We start from the raw sequence: 27,495 nt of genomic DNA on the forward strand, positions 1-27,495 counted from the left end.
GAATTAGTCCATTGTGTGTTAGATGGGAACCGGGTGCAACAGGTTTAGGACAAGCGTTGGTTTGTTTGGGAACATAAATAGGGCTGAAAGTATCGGTTATTTTCCTAGCGATTATTCTGTCGATTACATTTCCGATTAATCAAATAATCGAGAAGCATGGTTTAAAATGAATATATTTTCTTACGTTTTTTATTTATCATACATAGCATTATGTTATACTTTGTCGCACAATGGTGTCATGCAAAGATAGTGAAAATAGCGGCCCTTAAAAAGGCAATAGGCTGGGTGGGAAACTCCACCTTGAACATCATTTTGTTCACCAAACCTTACCTTCTCTCTTCTGTTCAATTAAGGAAATGTTTGAAAGTGTAAAAAAAACAAAAAACACTTTCATTCCTGTATGAAAGGGGGTTTACTTTTGCCCTCGGAGTGAAGTAACCCAGAGAGACAGCAGAAGGAATCAGATTACTCAACGAGTACGGAACTATTATGTATGTTTTCTGTTCAGAGAATGTGAGGGGATCCGCTGATTTGTGTGACCCGTTCCAACAGGCGTACCAGTCTCAGACGCAATATTCGGAGCAGCAGACGTGGTACTCGGGCACGGTGAGCAGCCAGGAGATGGTGAGGGTGTCCCAGGCTCAGCACAACTTCAGTGATGTGAGTATGAAGAACCAGGTGCTTCCTGGAGACATCCTCTTGCTTATTGATTGTTTGTGTGCACTTAACCCATTAAGACCGGGAACATATCTGTGTCATTTTAAGATTTCTTTGGCTATTAAAAAATGGCAAGCTCATAGTGCATTTTTGCAAATCTTTGATTATATATTTTATTTTACATTTTAAGTCACATCTTTGCTTCTGGGGATTCTGCAAATGTCTTCTAAATCCTAACAGTTTTTTGAAAAAACACATGTTGCTATATCAGTGGTTCTCAAACTCTTTTCATGTCAAGGACCCCCAAAATGATATGTATTTGGCCGTGGACCCCCATCTCAAAGTATGTTGTTCCAGCGACCCCCCAGAAGCAAAGATTTTAGTTAAAAATGTTAACAGATTTTCACGATTTTTCAAAAATAGCAGATCTACAAGCTCATAGCGCGGCACTCTGTGCCGCGCTATGAGCTTGTATATGTGCTATTTTTTAATGGGTTAAACTCATAGCACCGGGTGGAGTATTACAGTACATTATTAGGGCGTGGATGCAGTGAAGTGTGGAGCGAACTTTGGAGAGTTTAAACTAAATAGACATTTTAAATAATAAATTCAGTGGAAGACATGGATATGTTTATTCTTAGCACACGTCAAAACATCTAGCACAGTTACAGTACATATAGCCCAGTTACAGTTATTTCCCTGTTACAGGAGCAGCCCCTCCATATACAGCAAAGGGTCACAGCGGAGTCTCAGCACTGTCAACGTTTTTATTCAACCTGAAATACTTCAGTCACAAGAGCCAGAAGGCTCTTTCTCTGCAGGAGTCACTGGTCTCTGCAACCATGGGTTGCAGCAACTGAAGATTTACGAATTACTGAATAATAGCAAGGCATCACTCTAATTATAGGTGCTATGGGCAAAAGCTAGCAGAACTGATGTTGTTGTCCAACCAGTATTACAATTACAATTACAATTTAGGCATTTACCAGACACTCTTAATCCAGAGCAATTTACAGTAAGCAAGGACGCAAGATAATACATCAATAATACATCAAATGCATAGACATAGTAATCTAATAATAAAGTAATACATAAGAAAACCAATAATCTAATAATACATACGTAAACCAAGAACCTATCATCAGCCTACATTGAAACTATACACACTATACTCTAGGATGCCAGGTCAACAATGACCTGGCATCTGTCTACATGCTATCTAAGTTACATTTTAGCCCTTTTAAGCCTGCAAGGTATTGCATGTGTGTCTTAGTGTGACAGGATAGATAAAATCTATATACAAGTAAATACATTCTAAAGTGTTGGTGTGCAAGGCGCTGTTAGCTTGAACATCTGTTCTCGTCTGCAGGCGACACCGTTGTACTATGGAGTATAAATTAGGCTCAAGTCTTAACTTTTTTAACGTTTTTTGTCACAGAATCTCAGGTAACGCCTTTTTTCAGTTGAAGATGCATTTGTGCTTGAATGACCGGTGAATATTATGTTGTACTTTAATAACAGGTCAAGTACACAGAACAGTATGAAGAGAGCAAAGGGAAAGGAAGCTTTCCTGCAATGATCACACCAGGATACCAGTCTGCTAAGAACGCAAACACCCTGGCCAGTAATGTAAGTGGAAACATTATTATTAATTCAGTTAATTTGACAATAGTTTAACACACACACAAACACACAAACACACACACACACACACACACACGCACACGCACACACACACACAGACAGACAGACAGACAGACAGACAGACAGACAGACAGACAGACAGACAGACAGACAGACAGACGACATGCACACACACACACACACACACACACACACACACACACACCCACACACACACACACACACACACACACACACACACACACACACACACACACACACACACACACACACACACACACACACACGAACACACACACTTTTTTTTTTTTTTTTTTTTTTTTACATTTATGAAATATTCTTCATTTGCTTCCGATGCCATACATACAGTACGTACTCAAAATGTGTGTCAGTGTGTGGCTCCAAACAAGTTTACAGAATGTAAAACATATTCACGGTCAACATAGGTCATACACTTCCATCTGCCGTATTAACCCCAGGAAAATTATGGATACAGGAAAGCACCTTCTCCTCCAAATAGAGCGACTGCCTACACAATAACACACGCACGCACACATGCGCCAAACCACTGATCAGTCTTGCCCAAATACGGAGTCGTGTGGAACTCTTTTTGTGGACGTCGATACGTAACATTGATGACGTCATAATATAGATGACGTCATAGATTGTTAGCAGTACTGCAGTGCAGGGACATCCCCCTCCCCCCTATTCTCTTTTTACGGTGTGGCACCGAAGAGGTCAGACATCCCAAATATGTGGTTCCACATGGCTCCACGTATTGACTGCTGCACAGGGAACCATGCTGTTATTAGACTTTGGGCTGTCTAGAAATGTGCATGGATCCTTGGGGGAGAAATTCCAGTAGAGATAAACAGCATGTGTATCACCTTCTGTTTACTTATAGGACAACCTCACCCATTGTCAACCTATCTTCATGTACGATTCTTACAAATGTCTTCTAAATCAGTTTCCTGAAAAACCTATGTTATTATATCAGTGGTGCTCAAACTTCTTCATGTCAAGGACCCCCAAAATGATATGTATTTGGCAGCCGACCCCCATCTCAAAATATTTTGTTCCAGGGACCCCCAGAAGCAAAGATTTGAGTTAAAAATGTTCGCTTTAAAATAATATATATTCAAAGATTTGCTAAAATGTTCACGATTTTCAAAAAATTGCAGATGTACGAGCTCGTAGCGCGGCACGAAGTGACGTGCTATGAGCTTGTATATTTGCAATTTTTTTATAGCCAAAGTATAAAATATAGCTTTTTAGCTCAAATCTAAAATGACACAGATGCTTTCCCGGGCTTAATGGGCTAACATGTTTCTCTCTTTGGTCTCTCATGGTAGTTGGAGTATAAGAAGGGCCATGACGAGCGTGTGTCTACGTACACCGTGGTGGCAGACCCACCGGAGGTGATCCAGGCAAGAAACCAAGCACAGATCAGCAGTGACGTAAGTTTGTTTTTTTACTCACACCATCCCAGATGACGCTGACATATTAATATAAAGATTGTATTGAAGATTAAAGGGATAGTTCAGCCCCAAAATGATTTTCTATGGATTAGTCACCCCATGGAGACTTTCCTAAGCTAATAATTTGATGACCGGCAGCGGTTCCGGTAGGAGGCACAAAGGAGACTCTATGTGTCTCCTACCGGAACAGCTGCCTACCGGTCCACTGGTCATCAAATTATTGGCTTAGGAATGCGAAAGATAAACTAAAAGATATCCACATATTCAAGTCTCCATGGGGTGACTAATCAAGAGAAGAAAAGTTTTGGGGGTGAACTATCCCTTTAAGCAGCAACCTTTTTTCAAATGAGTCAGTCAGTAACTTGCGTTGAGCTATCACAATCCTATTTTAGCCTTTCTCACACGTAAATCTATATATAGTATGTAGTTCTCATGTTCATGCTAAGAAAAAAGGTTCATGCATCATCAAAGCCCTAGAGTAATTCAGTGTGTTATGGAATAGACCAGGGTTTCTCAAAGTCCAGGGGTGCCGCAGAATACTTAGATATAATATTTGGAATTTATCAATATCACTTCAGTTTAACCACTTAAACCTTCTATACTTAGTAAAACGGACCTGAGTTGCACTGTACTTTGTGCGTTCTTTTTCGATCTACAGTACACCAAATCTCCTTGCCAAAACTAGTTGATCTACAATCTTTGCGATGTGTTGTGAGCTTGTAGAATGGCTATTTTTGGCAAATGTTCGCCCAGAATAGTGATCCTGGGGTTCAAGTGCTTAAACATAACGTTATCTTCAATCTGTCCTAATGGAAACCGATGTTCTCTCAAGTTTTCCTTGTCACATGCTGTATCTTATAGGGGGACATTTTAAGATTTTCATATGAACTTCCGTAATATGACATAAATGTAAGGTGCTATAAAGTAATAACAATTTAATTCAGGGGTACTGTGGATGAATACGTTATTTACAGCAGTGGTTCTCAACCTGTGGGTCGGGACCCCCAGGGGGGTCGCCACATGATTTTGGGGGGGTCCCCAGATGACAGTGTAAGTAAAAAAAAAAAAAAAAGCGTACCTAAAAAAAAGAAAAAGACCAGAAAGAGGCAAACATTGTGAAAATAGCTGATCTTGTAGATCAGCTATTTTCACAATATTTATCTGTGGAACATAAGTCAAACTAAATGTAATGCCTCAACGCCTACAATTCCAAGTGCTTGTCTGGGTGGGGGGTCCCCAGTTCAAATATGATTATGTTGGGGGGTCCCCAGTTCAAATATGATTATTTTTGGGGGTCGCAGCCTGAAAAGTTGATTTTAAAAAACTGATTTACAGGGTTAGGGTTTAGAGAATAGTTTTTGTTGAGAAACACTGGAATAGTGTTTAGACAGTACAGTCCCTGTTACACTCAGAACTTTGAGGAATACAGTATTTAATGCACAGTTGAAGTAATCAATGCATAATGCATTAGTACATATATAAATATATGTATAAGAAGAATCACAAAAAATATGTCTGTGTCATAGTATTTAACCCCTTCCTTTTCTTCCCAGTATGCGTACACAGAGGAGTACGAGCAGCACAGAGGCAAAGGAAGCTTCCCTGCTCATATCACACCTGGATACAAAGTGAACAAGAAGGCCACCGAGCTGGCTAGTGATGTGAGTGCACGCACGTACGCACGCACGCTCTTGCGCTTGTGCTTGTGCACACGCACATACACGCAGACAGACACACACACACACACACACACACACACACACACACACACACACACACACACACACACACACACACACACAATGAATGAAGGCATCATCACTAGGCCACCGTGCTGGCTAGTGATATGAGTACAGACACACACACACACACACACACACACACACACACACACACACACACACACACACACACACACACACACATACTCAAACACTCACACGCATGTGTGTCGCATCGTAGTGTGTTTTGAGCTTGCAGATCAGCTATTTTCACTATTTTAGAACTATTTAGACATTTTCTGAAAATGGTTCGATTTTTGTGTGTGTGGAATTGTTTTTATTTCAGTACATCGATGCATTGATATTCAAAATAAAATGTACTTTGTAATTTTACTTTTTAATACCTAACTATCTTTTAAAAGCAAGTAGAAATAAAAAGCAACTTTCACGTACAGTATAGCTGAATATATAACTTTCACATATTTTGACCAGGAGTACTGGGATTGAGTACTTTGTTTCTCATCCCATCAGGTGAAGTACCGCCAGATGTATGAACAGGAGATGAAGGGAAAGGTCTGTGCTGAGGCGGGTGTGGCCGAGGCAGCTCAGGCCAAAGGGAATGCAGAGCTGTACAGCCAGGTAAGCTGTTAAACCCAGAGAGCATACAGTATCTGTTTGATAAACCATGAAGCACTTGAAGCTCATTGTCAGCTCAGCCTATTTTTCAACCACTGTGAAACCAGAGATTTGATTCTTGATTTTTGTGTAATTGCTTCTTAAAATATAAAACAATCGTGCTTTTGGATAAAGGTCAGCGGTAATGTCAAGTACGGTATACCATGATTCATAATCAATGGACTAAACACGCCAGACTGCCAGTACAGATGTTCCGATTGTATTGTTTTCCCTCCCGATTCTTGAATTTGTGTGTTGGTCACTACTGAGTACCGATCTGTTAAGAAAATCAATATATTACAGCTGTATACTACTAACCCTCTATGGATGACGTGATATGGTTGGTATGATTGTTGTCTGTCCGGTATATATGCTCCTTTAATCTTCCACTGAAATAGAATAGGCCTACAGAACCACTTAAACCCCTTGTAACGGGGGCCCCCCAGAGCTCTATAATTGGTCCTCTCCTTTTTTCCCTCTAATCTCTCTGACAAAAGTAGTAAATCTACAAGCTCACAACGTGTTGTGAGCTTGTAGATCTGCAATTTTCGCTGAATGTTTGCCCCCGAGAATAGGGACGCTAGGGTTAAAAATACACCACATATTAACCCATTAAGACAAGGAACGCATCTGCGTCATTTTAGATTTGGGGGATTCTGGGGGATTCTGGGGGATTCTACAAATGTCTTCTAAATCCTAACAGTTTTTAATATCAGTGGTTCTCAAACTGGTTTTATAATAGCCAAAGAAATCTAAAAATGACACACAGATGCATTCCCGCTCTTAATGGGTTAAATGACGGAGATGTTGGAAGTGCAAGCTCACCCTACAACTAAAACCGAAGAAGACTAATGTGGTTAAATGTCATCACCTTCCTAAACTAATGGTTTTAGTAAATTTTTAAAAGTTTTTCAGGAAAATTTAAAAACTGATCCAAAACAAAACTATATGATATTTCTTAATCATTTCACTCAAAACGTTTATAACAAATTATGACTATTAAAATAAAAATAACACTGTCTGTCAGTTATGTAACATAAGAGATTTAAATAGGTTTAAATAGGATTAAACCTGACTTAGGCCCCAAAAAAAGCCTACTTTGGCCTAAGTCACACTAGGGAGGGAGATAGGCCATTATACTAAAAGGGGAGGGAACAGCATGATCCTTTTCAAATAGGAGATAGGCGATTTTACCAGAGGTGGCCATGTCATGAGGAGCTGACTTAGGCAAAAATATCAATTACTTAGCCATTAGTTTAGCAAGGTGACAATGTGTTATTATATTAGTTGAAAGTGTCCTGGTGTTTTACAGATCGCCTACACAGAAGGGTACGAGCAGCAGAGAGGCAAGGGCAGTTTCCCTGCCATGATCACCCCTGGATACCTGCTGGCCAAGAAGGCCCAGGCCCACGCCAGTGGTGTGAGTATCAGCATGACTTTTGACCTTTTGTCAAACACTTTGTTTCTGACAATAAAAGAGATTGGAAGAACCAAGATGCAAATGATCAGAATTTATTGGCGCATAGGTAGACATCAAACGTACTACTTCTAACTAAGATACTATCTAAATAACGTAATCTAAGGACAAACAGACAGCATCTACATAATGTACGTAATGTTTTATAAATAGTTTTAATCATTTGTTTATTGGATTTTGACAGTTGCATTTCTTGCATACATATCAACAACATATAACATTGCATTGCCTCATATAGCCCAAACAAGAAAAAAGTTACTTAACAAGTTAGTTAATGTACGTACTTTTGTGATCAAGTAACCTACATACATGTGGATAAGTCCCATAGAGATTTCCAAAAATATTTCTATCAATTAATTTAAGCCTAGAATCAAGCCATCCAGGATCCTGGTGAATCATAACCATAAAACATTTAATTCTGTGAAAAAAAAACGTTTGAATATTTAATTATATGATATACTAATACATACCGATTGTTTTGCGGTTTCAATAGTTTTTTCATAGAATCAAATGTTTTATAGTCATGAATCACCAGGATCGTGGATGGCTTGATTCTAGGCTTAAAATAATTGATAGAAATATTTTTGGAAAACTCTATGGGAAAAATGAATGGGGTCTGGAACAATGGAACCAGAAAATGGCCGCCACGGCTATGCCTTATAAGGAGTCTCTTTGTGGTGTTGTTTTTTTTGCAAGGAAGCGCCTACATATAGGCACATAATAAATTGTAATGATTTTAGTATCTTTCGGTCTTTGTTACTGTTCTATTGTGTATGGTCATTTTGGAAGCCTTGCACTCCCCACTCGACATGAACCTTTGTCTCAGACCTCTTTCTTTCCTGACCCCTTAACCCCTACTACCAGCTGACATATAAAAAGGACCTGACGAAGATGAAGGGGACGTCACACTTCCACAGCATGACCGCGGAGGACAACCTGGCCCTGATGAACGCCCGCAAAGTCAACAAGATGGTCAGCGGGGTGAGTGATGTGCGGGCATCATTCCAGGACACTGTGACAGGGGGGGGGGGGGGGGTGTCAAGGCCACGAGCCATTGGCCATAAGAACGCACGTTATCTTTTCCGTTCCGGCTGCCCACGAATCGCAGTGACATCGATAACAATAACAGTAAAGAAAAAAAAAATATATATATATCAAAACAACATAGTACAGGTGTGTACTCCAAAAACGTATAAAGTAAAAATACAATAGCATAAGATAAAGGCAGAGTAGGCTATGTAGTATGTTTTTTTTAGTAGTATTTATTTTTTCCATTCCAACCTTATTTAAACAGGGGCCGCCTGACCCAAAGCAAACATCCTCCTAAATGACGTGATTGTGCCTTGTGTGCTACATAACAATAATAATAATAATAATAATAATAATATTACATTTTAGTGCTTTTAATTATACTCAAAGACACATTCAATTCCAAGGATTTAAAACACAAAGCAGAACAACTGTACTCTGAAATAGACAAATAGACACCTTTGTCATCCTTCATGTCACCGTTCTGAGTCATTTCACATTTGTCATGCGCTATATATATATATACATTACGTTAAAAAAACAACAGCACTTCCATGACCCTGTCCCAAAATATGTGCATGCGTTGCGTGTGTGTGCCTATGTGCGTGCGTGTGTGTGTGTGTGTGTGTGTGTGTGTGTGTGTGTGTGTGTGTGTGTGTGTGTGTGTGTGTGTGTGTGTGTGTGTGTGTGTGTGTGTGTGTGTGTGTGTGTGTGTGTGTGTGTGTGTGTGTGTGTGTGTGTGTGTGTGTGTGTGTCTTGGTGATTAACTGTAAGAAACACAGAGATGTGGTATGGTTTTCAGACAGGCTGCATGTATGACATGCCTGTGTGGTGAGTGTGGAGCTTCACTTAAGGTCACAGGACATCCCATCATGCTAACGTCATGCGACCACAGACAGGGGCGTCATTTGGGGCAGTTGCATTTAACCTCAAATTCGGTTATTTTCTCCACCTCTTAACAATTTCTTCTTTATCCCTTATGCAGATTAATCTGATTTTAGATTGGCTTTGAGTGCAACTTAATCCACGCCCGTTCATCTACGTGTGACATGTGACACAGATGTGTTTTCTAGTCTGCAACCATTATTAGCCACATGGGCATGTCATTATAGGCAAACAATTTCAAAAACAGCTAAAATAGCCTATCTACAAACTCACAAAGCGATGTGTCGTGGGCTTGCAGATCGGCTACTTTTGCTATTTTTGAAATAGGGTGGTAAATTTTTCTCCACCCTCAAACATTTATTTTTTTCTGAAGTGACGCCTCTAGAGGTGTCACTTCAGGAAAGAAAAGTGACACAGAGTAATACAATGCACACACTCTTCAGCATCTATTCTGAAACACACAGACGCACCGTCTGCCTGTTACATGACAGAAAGGTCATGGGTTCAATCCTCTCAAGAGCCACTGTGTGCATCCATCATCAGAGCCTGTGTCTGTGTGTCCTTGAGCAAGGCAATGAGTCAACTCTGCAGCATAAGGAGCTCAATTACCGAGATGTAAACATGTATATTTTAGTCGTTTCTCAGACTAGAAGTCACGCTGAAAATAATTCTTGTTGTTGTTAATGCTCCTCATTGTTCAAAGGGTGACGCACGTCTCCCTGTGTGTGATGCTTTACAAAGGCAGAGAGACTGAAAGAAGACAAAATCCACCCAAAGGAAGTCAGGGTTAAAGAAAGTCCGTACACATCAGGAGAGTTTATTCCCTGCGGTTAATTCACATTTAAACTGCTGTTTTTGTTATGAGAATATGCACACAACATGCACTTATAATTTAAAAGGTGATTAACCGACTTAATTATTTCTCCGAAACGATAAAAGCATCAACCTGTATGAGTGAGGCATCACCAAGATAAAAGTTGAATGTTATCGTATCAGTTGATGCCTCATACAAGGTTTATGGTTTTATTCGGGGTGAAAAAATCGACCTCGTTCTGAAAACTGTTGTGTCGCTTTATTACTACGTTCTGTGTGGATGTACTCAAGTCATGGCACAAAGAGCAATTTGAAAAAATATATATTTTGATTCAATCGCACAGGGAAAAAAACTTAGAACATTTATTCACCACCCGATGTACGAAGTGATCTACGACGTGATCTTGTCAGCAAAGCAACGCTATTGTGCGATGGAGTATAGATTAAGCTTTAAGCCCACAGATGCGTTTGTGACATTTTTAAGTGTGTTTGCACATACTCTAGTTTGAGTCAACATCATCATGGATGATGTACTGTAAGTGATACAGCCAGGAGCTCCAGACAGGACGGTCATATTTAGACCTTCACCTTGGCCTCCATCCAGCCTTGAACCCTCTGCTCTCTCTTGCATCATATGACCATGAAGGTCTCATCCGAGCAACCACTGTGTTGAAAGCATTACCTTTTCATTTAGGGATGCACGATATTGACATTTTGTCTGATATCCGATCAACGTTATTTGCATGGTCAAATTGACCAATATTGCTATACACGTTTCCAGTAAGGTTCTAAAACTGTGCATTCTTATTAGCTTGTTATTATACCAGTAAATGTGCTTAGTTACTACTTTACACCAAGGGTTCCCAAACTTTTCAGGCTGTGAGCCTCGCACTGTGCGAAGCTTGTGGATCGTCTATTTTTATTTTTTTTGCTTCTTTCTTATGTAATATTTGACAGTTTGGCAAATTTTTCTGCACATTAAGCTAATCATCTGGGGACCCCCCAAAATGATTTGGGAACCACTGCTTTACACCACTGATTATGGTATAACACGTTATTAGAGCCACTGCATTGTCATAATATAGTTATATGTGCCGAAACATCCTGCATATACTGGAAAATAATACAAGTAAAAAACACGAATAACACTTCCTACTTTTTTACACATAAAATAGCTTTCTTATCAACTTTTGTAAATGTCTAACCAATTTATGTCCTCAACCAAAAACCAAAAATGGTGGATCATATCACATCTATTCAGCCTCTTGGTACAACAACAAAAAAAGTAACATTTTTGGCAGTTTAAAACTGATTTCCTTGAATGTATGTTGTGTTTTTTTTTTCATCAGGTGGAGTATAAGAAGGACATGGAGAACACTAAGGGTCACAGCATCAATTTCTGTGAGACGCCTCAGTTCATGAACTCTAAGAAGTTCACCAGTGATGTGAGAAATGCACGTGTGCACACACACACACACACACACACACACACACACACACACACACACACACACACACACACACACACACACACACACACACACACACACACACTAGTTCTAGTAATTCTCATCAATTCTGTATTGTATATTAATTCATTGTTATAGAACAAGTACAAGGAGAAGGCGAACCAGATGAAAACCCACTATGAAGACTCAGGCCTGGACAAGAAGACGGTGCACGCCATGAAAGTTAGGAAGCTTGCAAGTGATGTAAGCCACACCTCCAAATAGCGTGATATTAAAGAAATACGGAATTTGTATTTGAACAACTACCCATCCAACAGCTGAGCAATGGGCTTCCCAAAACTCTCAGCATTCTTCTTAAAAGCATACAGTGACATTTTGTATTGATTATCCTTCACGATCATTGTGACACTAAGACACTAATTCCGTAAATCAACTTTGCGCTCATGCCGTGTGGCTTTTTCAGATTTCTTACAAGCAGGGCTACGAGCAGGAGAAGACGGAGCACAGTGAATACAGCTACCCAGCAACCATGACCCAAGGCTACAAGAGCCAGAGGAAACTGGACCAGCTGAAAGACGTAAGTCTTCACCCATCAGTTCAACCTTTTTTGATTTCTTAAAAAAAAAACGTCCAGCTGGGATTCGAACCGGGGACTCGCTGTCAGATGAGCCCTTGTGGTGTCTATCAGTGTTATTGATGTCTCCTAAATCGTTGATTCTTTCGTTGTGTTTTGTCACTGCAGAAGAACTACAGACAACACGTTGACCAGGTCAAGTACAACGTAGTTACAGATACACCTGATATCATCCAGGCCAAGAAGAACGCTGCCCTGGTCAGCAATGTAAGTACACTACAACCCATTGTAAGTACAGTACAGTACAATACAACACATTTTAAATAGGATGGTAGCTGATCGCGTGAAGTGGTTGTCCAGAACCGTCGACTTCTCGCTGGGTACCACACTCCCTCGAGTCCTCAGTGAAATTTAAAGAGCAAGGGACTGATGTAGTTGTGTTTTCCCCCTCAGCTAAATTACAAAGCAGACTATGAGAAGACCAAACATCAGTACACCTTTCAGGACCGGTCCCAGATAAAAAATGCCAAGGCCAACGCCGCTCTGTGCAGCGATGTAAGTCCGCGCACGACCACACACACACATGCATGGTCGTGTTTCAAGTTTTTATGCACGTTTATTAACCCATTGAAACCGGGGGAAAAAATTATAAACAGGAACGCATCTGTGTAGCCACTTAAGCCATTATTTTATTCTTTGGCTGTTAAAAAATAGCAGATATACAAGCTCAAAGCGCGGCTATGAGCTTGTAGATCTGCTATTTTGGAAAAATCTTGAAAATATCTTTGAATATATATATTTTAAAGAAAACATTTTTTACTCAAATCTTTCCTTCTGGGGGTCTCTGGAACAAAATATTTTGAGATGGGGGTCCGCGGCCAAATACATACAATTTTGGGTGTTCCTTGACATGAAAAAGTTTGAGCACCACTGATATTAAAGCAACATAAGTGTTTCAGAAAACTGTATTTAGAAGACATTTGTAGAATCATATCTCAGGTCTTAATGGGTAAAAAAAAACAAAAAAAAAAACACCTACAGTACATACAGCACCATACAGTACAGTATATCGACGCTGTCATGCAAAAACCTTGTATCTAGATATCTTCATTTTAATGTTTTTTTTTCGTAAATGAATGCCCTACTTTGTCGCACAACAGTAACGGATATAGCCGATCTACAAGCTTACAACGCTTTGCATCAGCTGTTTTCGATGTTTTCGATAGTGATCTGTCCGTGGGTTTTGTAAATATTTAACAAAATTCAAAGTAGTAACAAGAGCTTGTGTCTAAATAATTACACTGGATCCATTGGAACACAGGCTCTTTTTTCCATTACCTGAAAAGTAACGGTTTTGGACAAGGTTTCTATCCAACAGCGACACTATTTCAGTACAGGACTGTACAGCACTATACAGCAGTTGTTCTCAACCTGTGGGTCGGGACCCCCACATGATTTTGGGGGGGTCCACAAATGACCATTTTAAGGACTTTTAAGACCATTTAATACCTTTTAAAAGAAAGAAAAGAAAGAAAAGAAATAAGACCATTACTGCATCAATTATAATCAACAAACTATACTATTAAAACTGGTCAAACATTTGCCAAATTGTCAAATAATATAAGAAAGAGGCAAAACAAATTGCTGATCCACAAGCTCACAACGCCTCGCAATGCAAGGCGTTGTGAACTTGTAGATCCTCTAAATTTTCACGATATTTATCTGTGGAACAAAACTAAATGTAATGCCTCAACTCCTAAGTTCTTAAATATGATTATTGTGGGGGTTCCCCAGTTCAAATATGATTATTTTGGGGGGTCCCAGGTTCAAATATGATTACTATTTTGGGGGGTCCCCAGTTCAAATAAGATTATTTTGGGGGTCTCTGCCTGAAAAGGTTGAGAACCACTGCTACACAGTACAGTACAGTACATAGAGTGGTGTTGAGCGTCACAGGTCTGTGGTGTCGTTCTCTGCAGATCAAATACAAGGAGGAATGGGAGAAGACCAAGTCCAGGGCGTGTGACATCGGTGCGGACACGCTCACAGTCAAGGCAGCCAAAGCATCTCGAGACCTCGCCAGTGACGTAAGCTGCCCTTTACAACCTCTTATTATAAGGGTGCTTGGTGGCACTCGGGTGGTGCAGGGGTAACATTCCTGCAGATCCAACACAATTGACTGTGTTTGCTATGTTTTACCCGTTTTGAAAAGGATCACTGACGCACCGAGACAGCTTTTTCATTTAGTCAAGAGCGACTTTTTTTTGTCGCTTGCAGAAAGCAGCACAATAAACAGGGAAACATTGTCATATTTAAAATCATGTTATTCACATAGTAAGCCTAACTTACTGTTTCCCAAACAGTGGCTCGGGACCCATTTGTGTTTCTCGGACCGATTTTTATTTCAGATCTATGAGGTAAAGTCTCGTACAATGTCATGTGATTTCTGGTGTGTGTTTCAGATTAAGTACAAAGAGTCGTTCAGGAAGGACAAAGCTTCTGCTGTGTGCGCCAACGTGAGCGACTCCAAGACACTGCACTGTCTGGCACTGCACAAGATGAGCAGCGATGTAAGGATTCACTTCATTACAATATGAGTCAATACATTGCTACAATATGATTCAATACATTACAATATGAGTCAATACATTACAACAATATTGTTCAATACATTACAATATGAGTCAACAAGTTGTAAGCTTATTGGCTTTTCATTTTATTTTAAAAAAATGTTTTTAAAAATATTATATTTGTAGCTTTATAGAATGTTTTACAGTATTATTTTAAAACGATCTTAAGTAATTAACTCCCACCAGTGCAGTACACTAACCTTGACCTGACCTCAATTCCACCCTGAACTGAAAACGTTCCCTCAAACTCATAGAAAGTGAGATTTAAACACCGAAAAACAGAACATGACCTCCCTCCCCTCACCTCTTCAGATTGAATACAAGAAGGGTTCTAAGGAGGGCCAGGCCCAGTTCAGTCTGCCTCTGGACATGGTCAATCTGAGCCACGCCAAGAAGGCCCAGGCTCTGGCCAGCGACCTGGACTACCGCAAGAAACTCCACGACTACACCGTCGACAACGACGACATCAAGGTCCTGCACGCCAAGAAAGCGTACGCCCAGCAGAGCGAGGTGAGAGGGACTGGAAAGTTATTTTATTCATCCTCATAGACTTCAGACCTTTAACCACTTAAATGTAAAGGTGGGATCGTGTGACGTTCACCTGCCTACCTGTGTGTTCCATGTTTCAGAACCAGTACCGCTCAGACCTGAACTGGATGAAGGGCGTCGGCTGGGAGGCTGAGGGCTGTATGAACATCACCCAGGCCAAGAAGGCTGGAGATATGCTCAGTGATGTCAGTGTTTTTTTTTTAATTTCTGTTTAGTTTTAAGCAGGTTAATAGTATTATTTATTTTTTGTTTTGTTGAAAAGGCTTAGTTAGGGATGAGATACAAAAAAAGACATAATAGTTTAAATTGGCATAGCAAACAAAATATCCACCCAAAATATTAGGCTTCTGTATGAAATAAATTGACAAAGAACAAAACTAAGGATATTTTCTCTATGACTTTTGTTTTAGTTTTGCAAACCCACCGTTTCAGTTATTCATAATTATTTGTAGAGCATTGTTGTCACATGGAGACTCCTGTTGTTACTGAACAAACACTCAATATACAGCAATGATTACTATCAGAATATAGAGCTATTTAACACTGTCTTATTTTAGCCATAGAAATATCACTTACCCTCCCTTTAACGATAACAACGCTGACATGCCCAGCAGCATGAATGAACTCATGCTCATGTACGTTTGCCTCACAGACAAAGTACCGTCAGAAGGCCGACAGCGTGAAGTTCACCCAAGTGGCCGACGACCTCTCCATCAAACACGCCAAGAAGAGCCAGGAACTGCAGAGCAACGTAAGGACTCACTCACCTCCGTGATTGGCCGTAATCACTTCCTGTCTTCATCCTATTGGCTGTTAACTACATGTTTGTTTGTTTGTTTGTTTGTTTGTTTGTTTGTTTATTTTCACTTACAAGAGAATTTAAAGATGATACACAAAGAATCAGTAAAAATGTGAAGGAGAATGCCTAAAAACCCTCCAGGGGCTTGAGAAGTGGCATTCTCCAGGAATGTTTGTACATTATTTGTAGGATAAAATTACATCAATTAAATGTGGAATATACACATTTTTTATTACAAATAAGACATTAATAGACATGTCCTACAGATGAACAAAACAAAACCAAAAACAATATGGACAATAATAACAAAGAAAAGAAACAACAGAAGCATATTGCAACAATAAAAGTCACAAAAAGTAAACCTGGGGAAAATATTGAATGGACCCAGGTTAATTAGGCAGACCACATGGAAAGTATTTGGTGGTTAAGAGCAAGCAATTTCAGAACTTTCTTGAATTGCTGAGAAGACAACTCCCATAGATGTATTGAGAATGAGAATTCCATATTTTAGACCCTCTGTAGCCTATGGAACCTAGCGTCCCTATAGTCTGGGTTGAAGACTCGGCAAAAATAGCTGATCTACAAGCTTGTGACGCGTTGCGACACGTTGAAAATCAGCTATTTCCCGGCGTAGAGATTTGCCGTAGCGGATGGGTTTTGAACAGGGGTTCCTCAGAGTTACTACAGGAGGGCTGCCAGGTTTTTGTGATAGGAAAAAAAACTTTGTTTTCTTTATCTTTCTCCCAAGCAATACAAACGACTGATAATACAACATTAACATGACACCATATTATTAGCTAGAGTAATTTGTAAACAAACAAACAAGTAAAATAATATAAAAATGAAATTTACACAACAATGCTGATAGTGCTGTCAAATCAGTAGCTATCAAAGCTGCAGCATGACAACTCATATAATAGTCACTTAAAAGACAAACCTGTGGAATACTTCCAAGCTATGTCGTCTCAGATCTCTCAACGTGAGTCTGAGACACGTTGACGACAGCTTTGTGCAGAGGGAAAAAAGCAGCAGGCCTATAATAGAGCCCTGGGAGTCTCCAGTAAACTAAGTAGTGCAGTGTGCCCAAACTTTTCTCCCCACAGGTTGAGAATGGCTGATACAGGGTTACGTTGTTAGCCAGTTTAAAAAAATGTATTTAGTTTTAGTCATAGTCTTTTGAATAAAATTTCATTCAGTTTAATTTTAGTCACATTTTAGTCATCTGAAATGTTTTAGTTTTAGTCGACTAAATATCATAAGATTTTCGTCGACTAAATCTACAGTTGATTTTGTCAATTTTGACGCCGTAATGGCTGATTTTACACCTGGTTGGATGCTGAAAATAGCCGATCTATAAGCTGCGCGACACGTTGTGAGCTCCTCTCCACTCGTCCTTCACTAACATTTTAGTTTTTACTTGTTGACGAAATTGACAGGATATTTAGTCTTAGTTTTAGTCATCATAGCTTAGATTTGTTTTTATTTAGTTTTCGTCAGTGAAAAAAGGTAGTCGTCAATTTTTTTCCGTCATAGTTTCAGTCGACGAAATGAACACTGTCAGGTTAACCCTTGGTTGTGGTGGTTGTGTGCTTGTGCTTTCAGCTGGCATACAAGGCGGACACGGAGCAGACCATGCACCAGTACACCATGTCCAATGAGGAGCCCATGTTCAAACAGGCCAAGGCCAACGCTGACCTGCTCAGCATGGTAAGAACCTGATATCACCACTGTTCGTCTGAAACCTTTTATGTCCAAAACGGTTTATTTTTAGGTAATGGAAAAAAGAACCATGTGTTCCAATGGATCCAATGTAGTTATTATTTAGTTACGAGCTCTTTTTAATACTTTTCATTGGTTCAATATTTAAATTGAATCAATCTTTGAAGATTTGTCAAAAAACTTTGAAAATAGAAGAGCTTGTATTGGCTATTTTCGAATAGCATTAGCATAAAATAGGGTTAAAGTGGTTATGCAAGGGATAATGCATGGGGAGGTAGTCATTATTGAAATGTAAAGCCCGACAGGGTGATAATGCACCGAGGCGGAGCCGAGGTGCATTATCACCCTGAAGGGCTTTAAATTTCAATAATGACTACCTCCCCATGCATTATCCCGCTTATTACACGGCTACTTAAATACATAAATAAATAAATGGACTCAAAAGTAACAACAAAACGAAGTATTTCCTTGCTTACGGCAATGAAAGTATTCCATAAGTATTGGGCTGGGCGGACAAGTTCACCTCGAAAAAAAAAAAAAAAAAAAGACTCGCCCCAAAACACACTCGCCCCCCATTCTATATACTGCCGATTTGCCTGTAATACCGCCGGATTTGCCCCGGGGCGACTGTGTTTTGGGGCGAGCGTTTTGGTATTCCCCCGTCGATGCGCCACGATAAACAAGGAAGTGCAGTGGATCAAATAGAATCACTTTTCGGTTATTGCATCGTCTATTTCTCACTTCAAATGTTTTCAAAAACATTCTTGAGAGCAACGTTTAGTTGTAAATGACATTGGTTGTTTGTTTACATGGCTGTCATGTTGGATAAAGCATAAAACCAAGCACCGCAGGTTGGCACAGGCAGGTGTTCTGAGTCTCTGATTACAGAGCGGTCCGTTATAGAGCTCATCGGTCATTATCAAGAAATAATGACCGATGACTGACCAATCAGAATCGAGCATTCAACCAAGCCGTGTAATAAGCTATATATAACTAATTTGGCTGGGGACCCCTCAAGGACTCCCCTCAAGGACTCCTTGGGGGTCCCTGGACCCCACTTTGAGAACTGCTGCTGTAAATGATGTGATTTTGATGATCTGATGTTTTGAATGAAGTAGGGATGCTGGGCCGATACAGATACCCATGTTTAAAATAACAATTTGGCCGATAGCCGATACTGATATTTGTTTATTGTTATTACTTCCCCCTTTTTGTGCCAGGGAAACAAATAAGTCTTCATTCTAAAACATAACTGTTCCAAATCTGCAGCTAAGTAGGCTGCAGATATCCGGCATCATAGCCGGTAGCCTCGCGTTGCCAGACTATATCACCGCGTGGATCTGAGTCTTTTCCAAAAGCAATGGCTCTGGACGCAATTGGTTAGACCTACAACCAACTACCAATTACAGTCTCCCATTTGAATACTGGGCCCTGATTGGTCACCCGAGACTTCGGGAGCAGGAAATGGATTCACAACGGAGCGGGCCAGACCCAAATCGCAGAGGGCAATTTTTTTTTGCACTGGCAGATTTGTCAGGTCCCAGGCTACATAGACGGCACAATATGTATGCTTTCTTTATAGATAAATATCGGCTACTGCCATCGGTGAATGTCAAATTATTTGCCGCTATGCCGATGGCGGTCAACGAGGCAAATATTGGCCGATATCGGTGCCTCCCTGGAATAAAGACTGTAATGTGATTGTATATGACTGTCTGTCCGTTGCAGAAAGTGTACAAGAGCAGCTGGGAACACGAACAACAGAGAGACAAAGGCTTTGAGCTCACCATGGATTCACTGGCCATCCTCACTGCCAAGGCCAAGAGAGACCTGGCCAGCAATGTATGTCAATCTGATGACGCTGTACTGTCCTTTTGTCCTTTGAACTGTCCCTGTGTCCTCGTTGAAATGTTCCTGTGTTCTTTGAAATGTCCCTGACCCCTGTGAAATGTCCCTGTGTCCCGCTTGAAATGTCCCTGTCTCCTTTGAACTGGGATTAAGAGTCAACAAGTATATTTACACATTTTTACATTTACTTAAGTACTCTTGTGAGTTTTATATCCTTATATTAAAATTAACTAATGGGAGCTCCGGCTGGCGGACCACGTCATGTCACTATGACTCAGCCATAACCATAATGAGTTCCCAATGAAGCTAGGTGCAAATATGGAGTCGTCATGGCATCAGGTGCAAACAAATCAGTCAGCTCCATATATGGTGGAGCTCTAGAACAATCACTACCACTGGTCGTGGTCTGCCGGCTGGAAGACCACAATAACTGAACCTCTAGTTTAGTATAATTGTGACGCGTTGTGAGTTGTAGTGCGGCTATTTTCTAAATCTTGCCAAATCTTTTCTTACGGGGGTCCTTGGCCCAAAGGGGTCCTAGGCGTAAAATTTTTTGAGAACACGGCTTTAAGTTGGGAAGAGAACCAAGCTAGTACAGTACAATATACAATTTACAATTTAGGCATTTAGCAAACACTCTTATCCAGAGCGACTTACAATAAGCAAGGTAAACACATACATCACAGTACTTCTGCAGTGTAGTTTTAATGCAATATGTTTTCTCTTAAGATATGTTTTTGGGCCTTTCTGCCTTTATTTTTGTATAATGTGTTGTGAAGATGGACAGGAAACAGGGAGAGAGAGATGGGGAGAGACATGCAGCAAAGATCGTCGGGAACGGGACTCAAGTCAAACCCGCGATGCGCTGTCAGGCTTCATTATAATAAGTGATGTTTTAATGATGATGTGTTGTCCTCTTGTCCAGGTGAAATACAAGGAGGAGTATGAGAAAACCAAAGGCAAGATGATCGGTGTGAAAACGTCCACTGGCGACTCCCAGATGAATCACTCCTCTCTGGCCACCAAGCTGCAGAGTGACCGCAACTACAGGAAAGACTACGAGGACAACAAGTGTAAATACAAGTGAGTTGCAGCAGCTCATTAATCCATCCAAGACCAGGAAAGCATCTGTGTCATTTTAAGATTTCTTTGGCTATAGCGCGGCACTCATGCCGCGCTATGAGCTTGTAGATCTGCTATTTTTGAAAAATCTTGAACATTTGCGCAAATCTTTGAATATATATATTTTTAAAACGAACATTTGTAACTCAAATCTTTGCTTCTGGGGATTCTACAAAATGTCTTCTAAATCCAAAGTATGTGGCTACATCAGTGGTTCTCAGACTTTTTCATGTCAAGGACCACCCAAAATTATATGTATTTGGTCGCGGACCCCCATCTCAAAACATTGTAATCCAGGGACCCCCCCAGAAGCAAAGATTTGAGTTACAAATGTCACGATTTTTCTAAAATAGCAGATCTACAAGCTCATAGCGCGCGGCACTATAAGATGTTTTTTAAATCTTTAAAATGGGTGCAAATCTTTGAATATAATATATTTTTTAAGCAAAAATGTGTAACTCGAATCTTTGCTTGTTTGTCAAATATTTTGAGCTAGGTGTCCGTGCCCAAATATATATCATTTTGGGGGTCCTTGATATGGAAAACGTTTTTCAGAAAACTGTTGGGATTTAGAAGACATTTGTAGTATCAACCTGATCATCACTCATGTAATTGTTGCCCTGTAGGACTTCTCTGGACATGTTGAACATCAGTCATGCTAAGAAGGCTCAGGACCTGGCGACAGAGACCAACTACAGAACAATGCTTCATGACTACACCACCCTGCCCACTGACATGAGCGTCAGCTGGGCGAAGAAGGCATACGGCCTGCAGAGCGATGTGAGTACTTCAGTGGTGTAAAGTAACTAAGTAATGTAATGAGGTGTAATAATGACAATAATGTATATATTTTTTAATTTAGGCTATTTAGGTGCTTTCAACCTGGAATCCCTATTTTGGGCGTTATAGGATAAAATGCTGGCAAATTGTCAAGAATTGTGAAAATAGCATAACCTCTGATGAGCATTTACTATCATTTATTTTTCTTTTTTTTATGAGTGACTTGAGTAGCAGACTTCAGTTGACTGAGTGAATTGATTTTACATAACATACGACATACACATGTATTACTGTATTATTACCCACCTGCATGTGTGTTTCCATCTATAGAAACAGTACCGTTCAGATCTGATGTGGATGAAGGGCGTCGGCTGGGAGGCCTCGGGTTCTCTGGATGTCCAGCAGGCCAAGAAAGCAGGAGATATGCTCAGTGAGGTAACGTGCATGATCCCTCCGTCCTGTCCGCCTGATCTCAAGGAACACGGTGAAATAGCACGGATTGACGATTCCGTAAATAGACGACTACAAAACCTGAAAAGCCGTGGATATGAGCCGCGAATCCCACAGTGAAATAACATGGGTTGCAACCCGGAAGCAGAGCAGTCCCCACAACATGATTTACGATTCTGTGCCTATCGGTACATAACTCGGACGGCGCTGAATAGGCTCAAGCGAGCACCGCAACGTTCGGGACGGCAACTCGCTCGCTTCAGCTCGCTCGGTGGTCCCTCCCGTGGCTCCAGTTCGCTTGAGACTGCGCGCCTCCGACATGGTCCAAAACGTAACAAAGTCAATGGAGAGGATTCGCGGCTCATATGCACGGCTTTTCAGGTTTTCTAGTCGTCTATGTACGGAATGTCCGTGCTATTTCACCGTGTTGTGTGAGATCGGGTTGGTCATGTTGACATCAGCCACTTTATGAATATTTATCTGTGAGTAACATTACATACAGATACAGTAGCACACCACAAATGTGAAGTGAAATGAACACATTAACCAATATTTAAATGCACACATACACACTTAAACATACAGATACATTAAGCCTATAAAGGTATACTGTAGTTCACACGCCAATGTAAATCCATTTTGAAATGTTGTACCCCTGATTTCTCTCTTTACAATTGAAAGAAAAGTAATATTTTCATTTCATCAAAATAATGTAACCTGATGGATTCGTTTTTTGATTACTTTTTTTTTAGACCCAGATAGCCTACAGTATATGCACCGCATAAGAACATTTATTTAGTCATTTAAATATATACATAATCTTCTAGGAATCTAGCTAGCCAGCCCCTGTGAACTTGTCCTACAAAGGGACATGAGTGGGAACGATACGGGTGAGATCACGTAACGTGTGTGCCTGTAGGCCTATGTTCATATCTAGGTTTACAGCTTAGCTCAGATGGTATTTAAGGAGCTATGTGCTATTCCTATCCTCACCAAAGTATTTTAGGCACGTCGTGGACTGAGTCCTGGCTACTAGAAGCTACCACGATCCAGGCCGCTTATAGCAACTCAAGATCAGTGGTGGAAAAAGTACTCAAATGTTTTACTTAAGTAAAAGTATCAATACTGAGTACTCTGTTACAGAGTAAAAGTCCGGAATTCAAAATGTACTTGAGTAAAAGTACAAAAGTATGGGTATCAAAATGTACTTAAAATACCAATTCCAAAAGTAAAAGTACTAAAATGTTTGAAAATAGCAGATCTACAAGCTCACAATGCGTCGCGATGCAACGCGTTGTGAGCTTGTAGATTGGCTATTTTCAAATAGCCTAGGTATAAAATAGGGCAAAAGTGGTTAATGTATGTTTTATTATGTAATATTATATCTGCAAACTAACTAGTAACTGAAGTGTTCAAATAATTGTAGTGGAGTAAAAGTACAATATTTGCCTCTGAGATGTATTGGAGTGGGGCGGCAGTGGCTCAGGGGTAGAGTAGCCGGGTAGAGTGAACTGGAAACCGTATGGTTCCCAGTTCGATCCCGGGCTGGGGGGCTCCCCCAGAGTTAGTGTTGAAGTGTCCTTGAGCAAGACGCTGAACCCCTAATTGCAACAGGTTGTGTATGAATGTATGTGTGAATGGGTGAATGTAATGCACAATCTATGTAAAGCGCTTTAGATAAAAGCGCTATATAAATGCACCATTTGGAGTAAAAGTATAGACAAAATACTCCGGCAAAGTAAAGGTACCTCAAAATTGTACTTAAGTACAGTACTTGAGTAAATGTACTTAGTTACTTTACACCACTGCTCAAGATACTGTATGTTGCTCAAGATATGTTGAGTTTATGTGAAGCTCGTCGTAAACCCCTTTTTCAAGCTCTCTCAGCCAGCGGGTTATGACCCAAAAGTGGGTCATGATTAACTTAACTCATTAAGACCTGAGGCCGATTCTACAAATGCCATCTAAATCAGTAGTTCTCAAAAGTTTTCATGCCAAGGACACCCAAAATGATATATATATCTGGCCACGGACCCCCATCTGAAAAGGTTTTGTGCCAAGGACCCCCAGAAGAGAAGTATGTTACAAAATTAGAAATACAAAAAAACGTTCAGAAAAACCTGATACAAGCTCGCAAGATTTTTCAAAAGAATTGAAAAATAGTTTATTAGCTGCTATTTTTGAGAACCACTGTTCTAAATCCAGTGAGGGCCAGTGAGCTTCTCCTAGATGGGTTGAGCCTCATCTGAACATGCTACACACTTAGCTGGGACAGGGGTTGACAGGTGCCAGGGCATGTCCACAGTACACCGGTGGGCCTGCGCGCCTTGTCTCTGGGGCTCACTGCTGCTTCTAAAGCCCCTACAACAAAAGTACTGCCCTTGTAACAAAATTTACACTACAGTGTGTGGCCACAGGGAGGCACTGCAGGAGTGTAGGCGGTGGAGAGACTGTGGGCCCTATCTGTATGGATAAGCCTTACCCCTTATCCATACACTTTTTAGGCATGTTTCACTATTTTGAAAAACATCATGAAATCGTTCAAATAGACGATATACAAGATCACAACGCGTTGATAGGCTATTTTCACCATTTCATGTTTATGTATTTTTTAAAATAGTACAAATGGCAAAAAAAAATAGGCATATTAAGGGTAATGCGGCGCGCACACCCCCCTAACTGTAGATGGATTTGAAGTCTAATCTACATTATGCTGTGGCTTTGGTTTCTCCTACTCAGCCATAGGACAGCAAAACAATGGTTGATATTAAACTGTTCCAGTCTGTCAATATCTAAAACTTTCTGTCAGTTGTTTATATGAAAAGGCTACAAACTTAAATTGTTGTTTTTGGCAATATAATATGGAAGCTTCCATAATATAACTAGTCTTTACTCTTTAGTCTTTATTGTCTTACTGTATATTCTAACTAAATGATTTCTTGTGTTCACTGCTACTCTAGTGGTCTGTGATGTTGTTGTGCCCTCTACAGTCAGTTAGATGCATGTGCAGCGGGTATTGTAACTTAACCAATTTGGTGCTGATATTGTATTTTCTTTTTTCTAGAAAAAATACAGACAGAATGTGAGCGGTCTGAAGTTCACCAGTGTGGAGAACACTCCTGAGATGGTGCAGGCCAAGCTCAGCAACAAACTGATCCTTGATGTAAGTTCGTTATGAAATCCTGAGTGTTAATTTAACTCTGAGAGTGAAGCAAATGGAATCAAATGGACCCGTGAGGATTCCATTTTTTTGGGCGGGGGGGGTCAGATGAATTGTGATGATTTTTACCGTAATTTTATAATGTAAATTAATCAAATAGAAAAGACAGACTAAAGGAAACATAATCTCGCTAAGTTGTGAACACAGAAACACTTTAATGTCCATAATATTGCTTTCTGTACCACCTCTACTACCTCTAGCTGTAGGAGCTGTAGAACCCTAGATTTCTATCGCACTGTATACGCACTGTATATGTCAATGGCCGATAAAACAACCGCTTTAAAGGGGTATTTTACTTGAACGTCATTTGAACATCTACTTTGGCTTTTGTGTGCACCCCAGACAGTTTTTAAGTTGCTTGAATGAATCAATATTGAGGATTGATGTGAGGATTTGATTGCTACAATTGACTACGCCAAAATCAAAAGTCTCAAAGTTTAACCACACAACGCGTAGTGAGCTTACAGATTGGATAGTTTTGGTGTAGGGATTTAGTGTACAGCGGAAAAGGAAGGGGGGTCTCTTATAAACCCCTGGGGGACTCCGGTCAACAAAGGTTAGGTGTTTTTTCAGCAGAAGAGAGAAGTCAGGTCTCGGTGTGTCTCTGTGTCATAACAGAACGTTTGTGGTGGTGTGTGTTGTTCCTGACAGAGGCTGTACAAGGAGAAGGGACAGTCCATGAAACACAAGTACACCCTGGGTGTTGACCTGCCAGAACACGTCCAGGCCAAGCTCAACGCCATGAACCTGAGCGAGGTGAGGAGGACTCACCTCCACACACACCTTCACATTCATACACTGGAACTCACTCCCAAACATCAGCAAAGCAGCACTCACTTTCTCCATTCATCCATTTTATACTGCTTAACCGGACGGGTCGCGGAGGTAGCACTTCCAGCAGAGAAATCCCAGACTTCCCTTTCCCGAGCCAGATTAGCTAACTCTAACAGGGGGATCCAGAGGCGTTCCAAGGCCAGCGTGGAGATATAATCCCCCCTTCTGGTCCTTGGTCTGCCCCGTGGCCTCAGACTTGCCTTCCATGCATAATATCCCTTTTCACCTCTCTATTTTTTCACTGTTTTAATTCTGTTTTGTAGTCCCTACAAAACAGGGACTACAAAACAGTAGTACTTTTAATTATTTTGACTGAGTTTTGTAAAGCATATTTGCGTACCCAGAACAGTGGATGTGATGCATTGTGCATTGTACATTGTCTTGCTATTATTTTTTTTTAAGATTTGTGAAAGTATGAAATAGGACTTAAGCTTTTTCCTCAATTTTTTGCACCTATATGAATACAGGCGTGCCTTGAGATTTTAACTTTGACCACAGTCATACAGTATACCTGCATCTGTGTGTGTGTGCGTGTGCGTGTGTGCGTGCGTGCGTGTGTGTGTGTGTGTGTGTGTGTGTGTGTGTGTGTGTGTGTGTGTGTGTGTGTGTGTGTGTGTGTGTTTGTATGTGTATGTGTACTGTATGTGTATGTGTGTGTTGTGAAGCCATCACAACACTATTCTCTGAATGGTAGTACAGCAGCCTTTAAAGTTGACCTGAGTCTATGCACGTGTTGCTGTGTGTTTGTAGAGCCGCTACAAGGAGTCTTGGTCTAAGATTCGTGACGGCGGATACAAGCTGCGTCTGGACGCCATTCCGTTCCAGTCGGCCAAAGCGTCTGCAGATATCCTCAGTGATGTAAGTCATCTCTTATCTCACTACCAAACATGTAACCAGTGGTGTAAAGTAACTAAGTACATTTACGCAAGTACTGTACTTAAGTTAAAAAAAATACTGGAGTATTTCCAATTTTCAATACTTTTACTTCTACTTCACTACATTTCAGAGGCAAATATTATACTTTTACTCCACTACAATTATTTGAAAACATGAGGTACTAGTTACTTTGTAGATTTTGATTATTATTATAAAACGTACATTTACCACTTCAGCCCTATATAC

General features: G+C 40.4%; 1 protein-coding gene across 2 annotated transcripts in view; it reads left to right on the plus strand.

The window, feature by feature from the left end:
• nrap (nebulin-related anchoring protein) overlaps nucleotides 1–27,495 on the plus strand; it is a 57,143-nt gene that overhangs the window by 9,657 nt on the left and 19,991 nt on the right. For both annotated transcript variants that reach the window (XM_080455337.1, XM_080455338.1), the window contains 25 exons: nucleotides 553–660; nucleotides 2,179–2,286; nucleotides 3,654–3,758; nucleotides 5,333–5,440; nucleotides 6,032–6,139; nucleotides 7,488–7,595; nucleotides 8,517–8,633; nucleotides 11,729–11,824; nucleotides 11,987–12,091; nucleotides 12,312–12,425; nucleotides 12,591–12,689; nucleotides 12,876–12,977; nucleotides 14,402–14,509; nucleotides 14,885–14,992; nucleotides 15,365–15,562; nucleotides 15,682–15,786; nucleotides 16,254–16,352; nucleotides 18,003–18,107; nucleotides 19,848–19,961; nucleotides 20,893–21,050; nucleotides 21,716–21,869; nucleotides 22,200–22,304; nucleotides 25,384–25,482; nucleotides 26,191–26,295; nucleotides 27,124–27,231. In XM_080455337.1, the coding sequence (XP_080311463.1) occupies nucleotides 553–660; nucleotides 2,179–2,286; nucleotides 3,654–3,758; nucleotides 5,333–5,440; nucleotides 6,032–6,139; nucleotides 7,488–7,595; nucleotides 8,517–8,633; nucleotides 11,729–11,824; nucleotides 11,987–12,091; nucleotides 12,312–12,425; nucleotides 12,591–12,689; nucleotides 12,876–12,977; nucleotides 14,402–14,509; nucleotides 14,885–14,992; nucleotides 15,365–15,562; nucleotides 15,682–15,786; nucleotides 16,254–16,352; nucleotides 18,003–18,107; nucleotides 19,848–19,961; nucleotides 20,893–21,050; nucleotides 21,716–21,869; nucleotides 22,200–22,304; nucleotides 25,384–25,482; nucleotides 26,191–26,295; nucleotides 27,124–27,231 (2,844 nt within the window). The remainder of the gene's footprint in view (nucleotides 1–552; nucleotides 661–2,178; nucleotides 2,287–3,653; nucleotides 3,759–5,332; nucleotides 5,441–6,031; nucleotides 6,140–7,487; nucleotides 7,596–8,516; nucleotides 8,634–11,728; nucleotides 11,825–11,986; nucleotides 12,092–12,311; nucleotides 12,426–12,590; nucleotides 12,690–12,875; nucleotides 12,978–14,401; nucleotides 14,510–14,884; nucleotides 14,993–15,364; nucleotides 15,563–15,681; nucleotides 15,787–16,253; nucleotides 16,353–18,002; nucleotides 18,108–19,847; nucleotides 19,962–20,892; nucleotides 21,051–21,715; nucleotides 21,870–22,199; nucleotides 22,305–25,383; nucleotides 25,483–26,190; nucleotides 26,296–27,123; nucleotides 27,232–27,495) is intronic.

This window comes from Gymnoscopelus braueri (genome assembly GCF_963280865.1).
Source record: "Gymnoscopelus braueri genome assembly, chromosome: 17".
Taxonomy (NCBI): Eukaryota; Metazoa; Chordata; class Actinopteri; order Myctophiformes; family Myctophidae; genus Gymnoscopelus; species Gymnoscopelus braueri.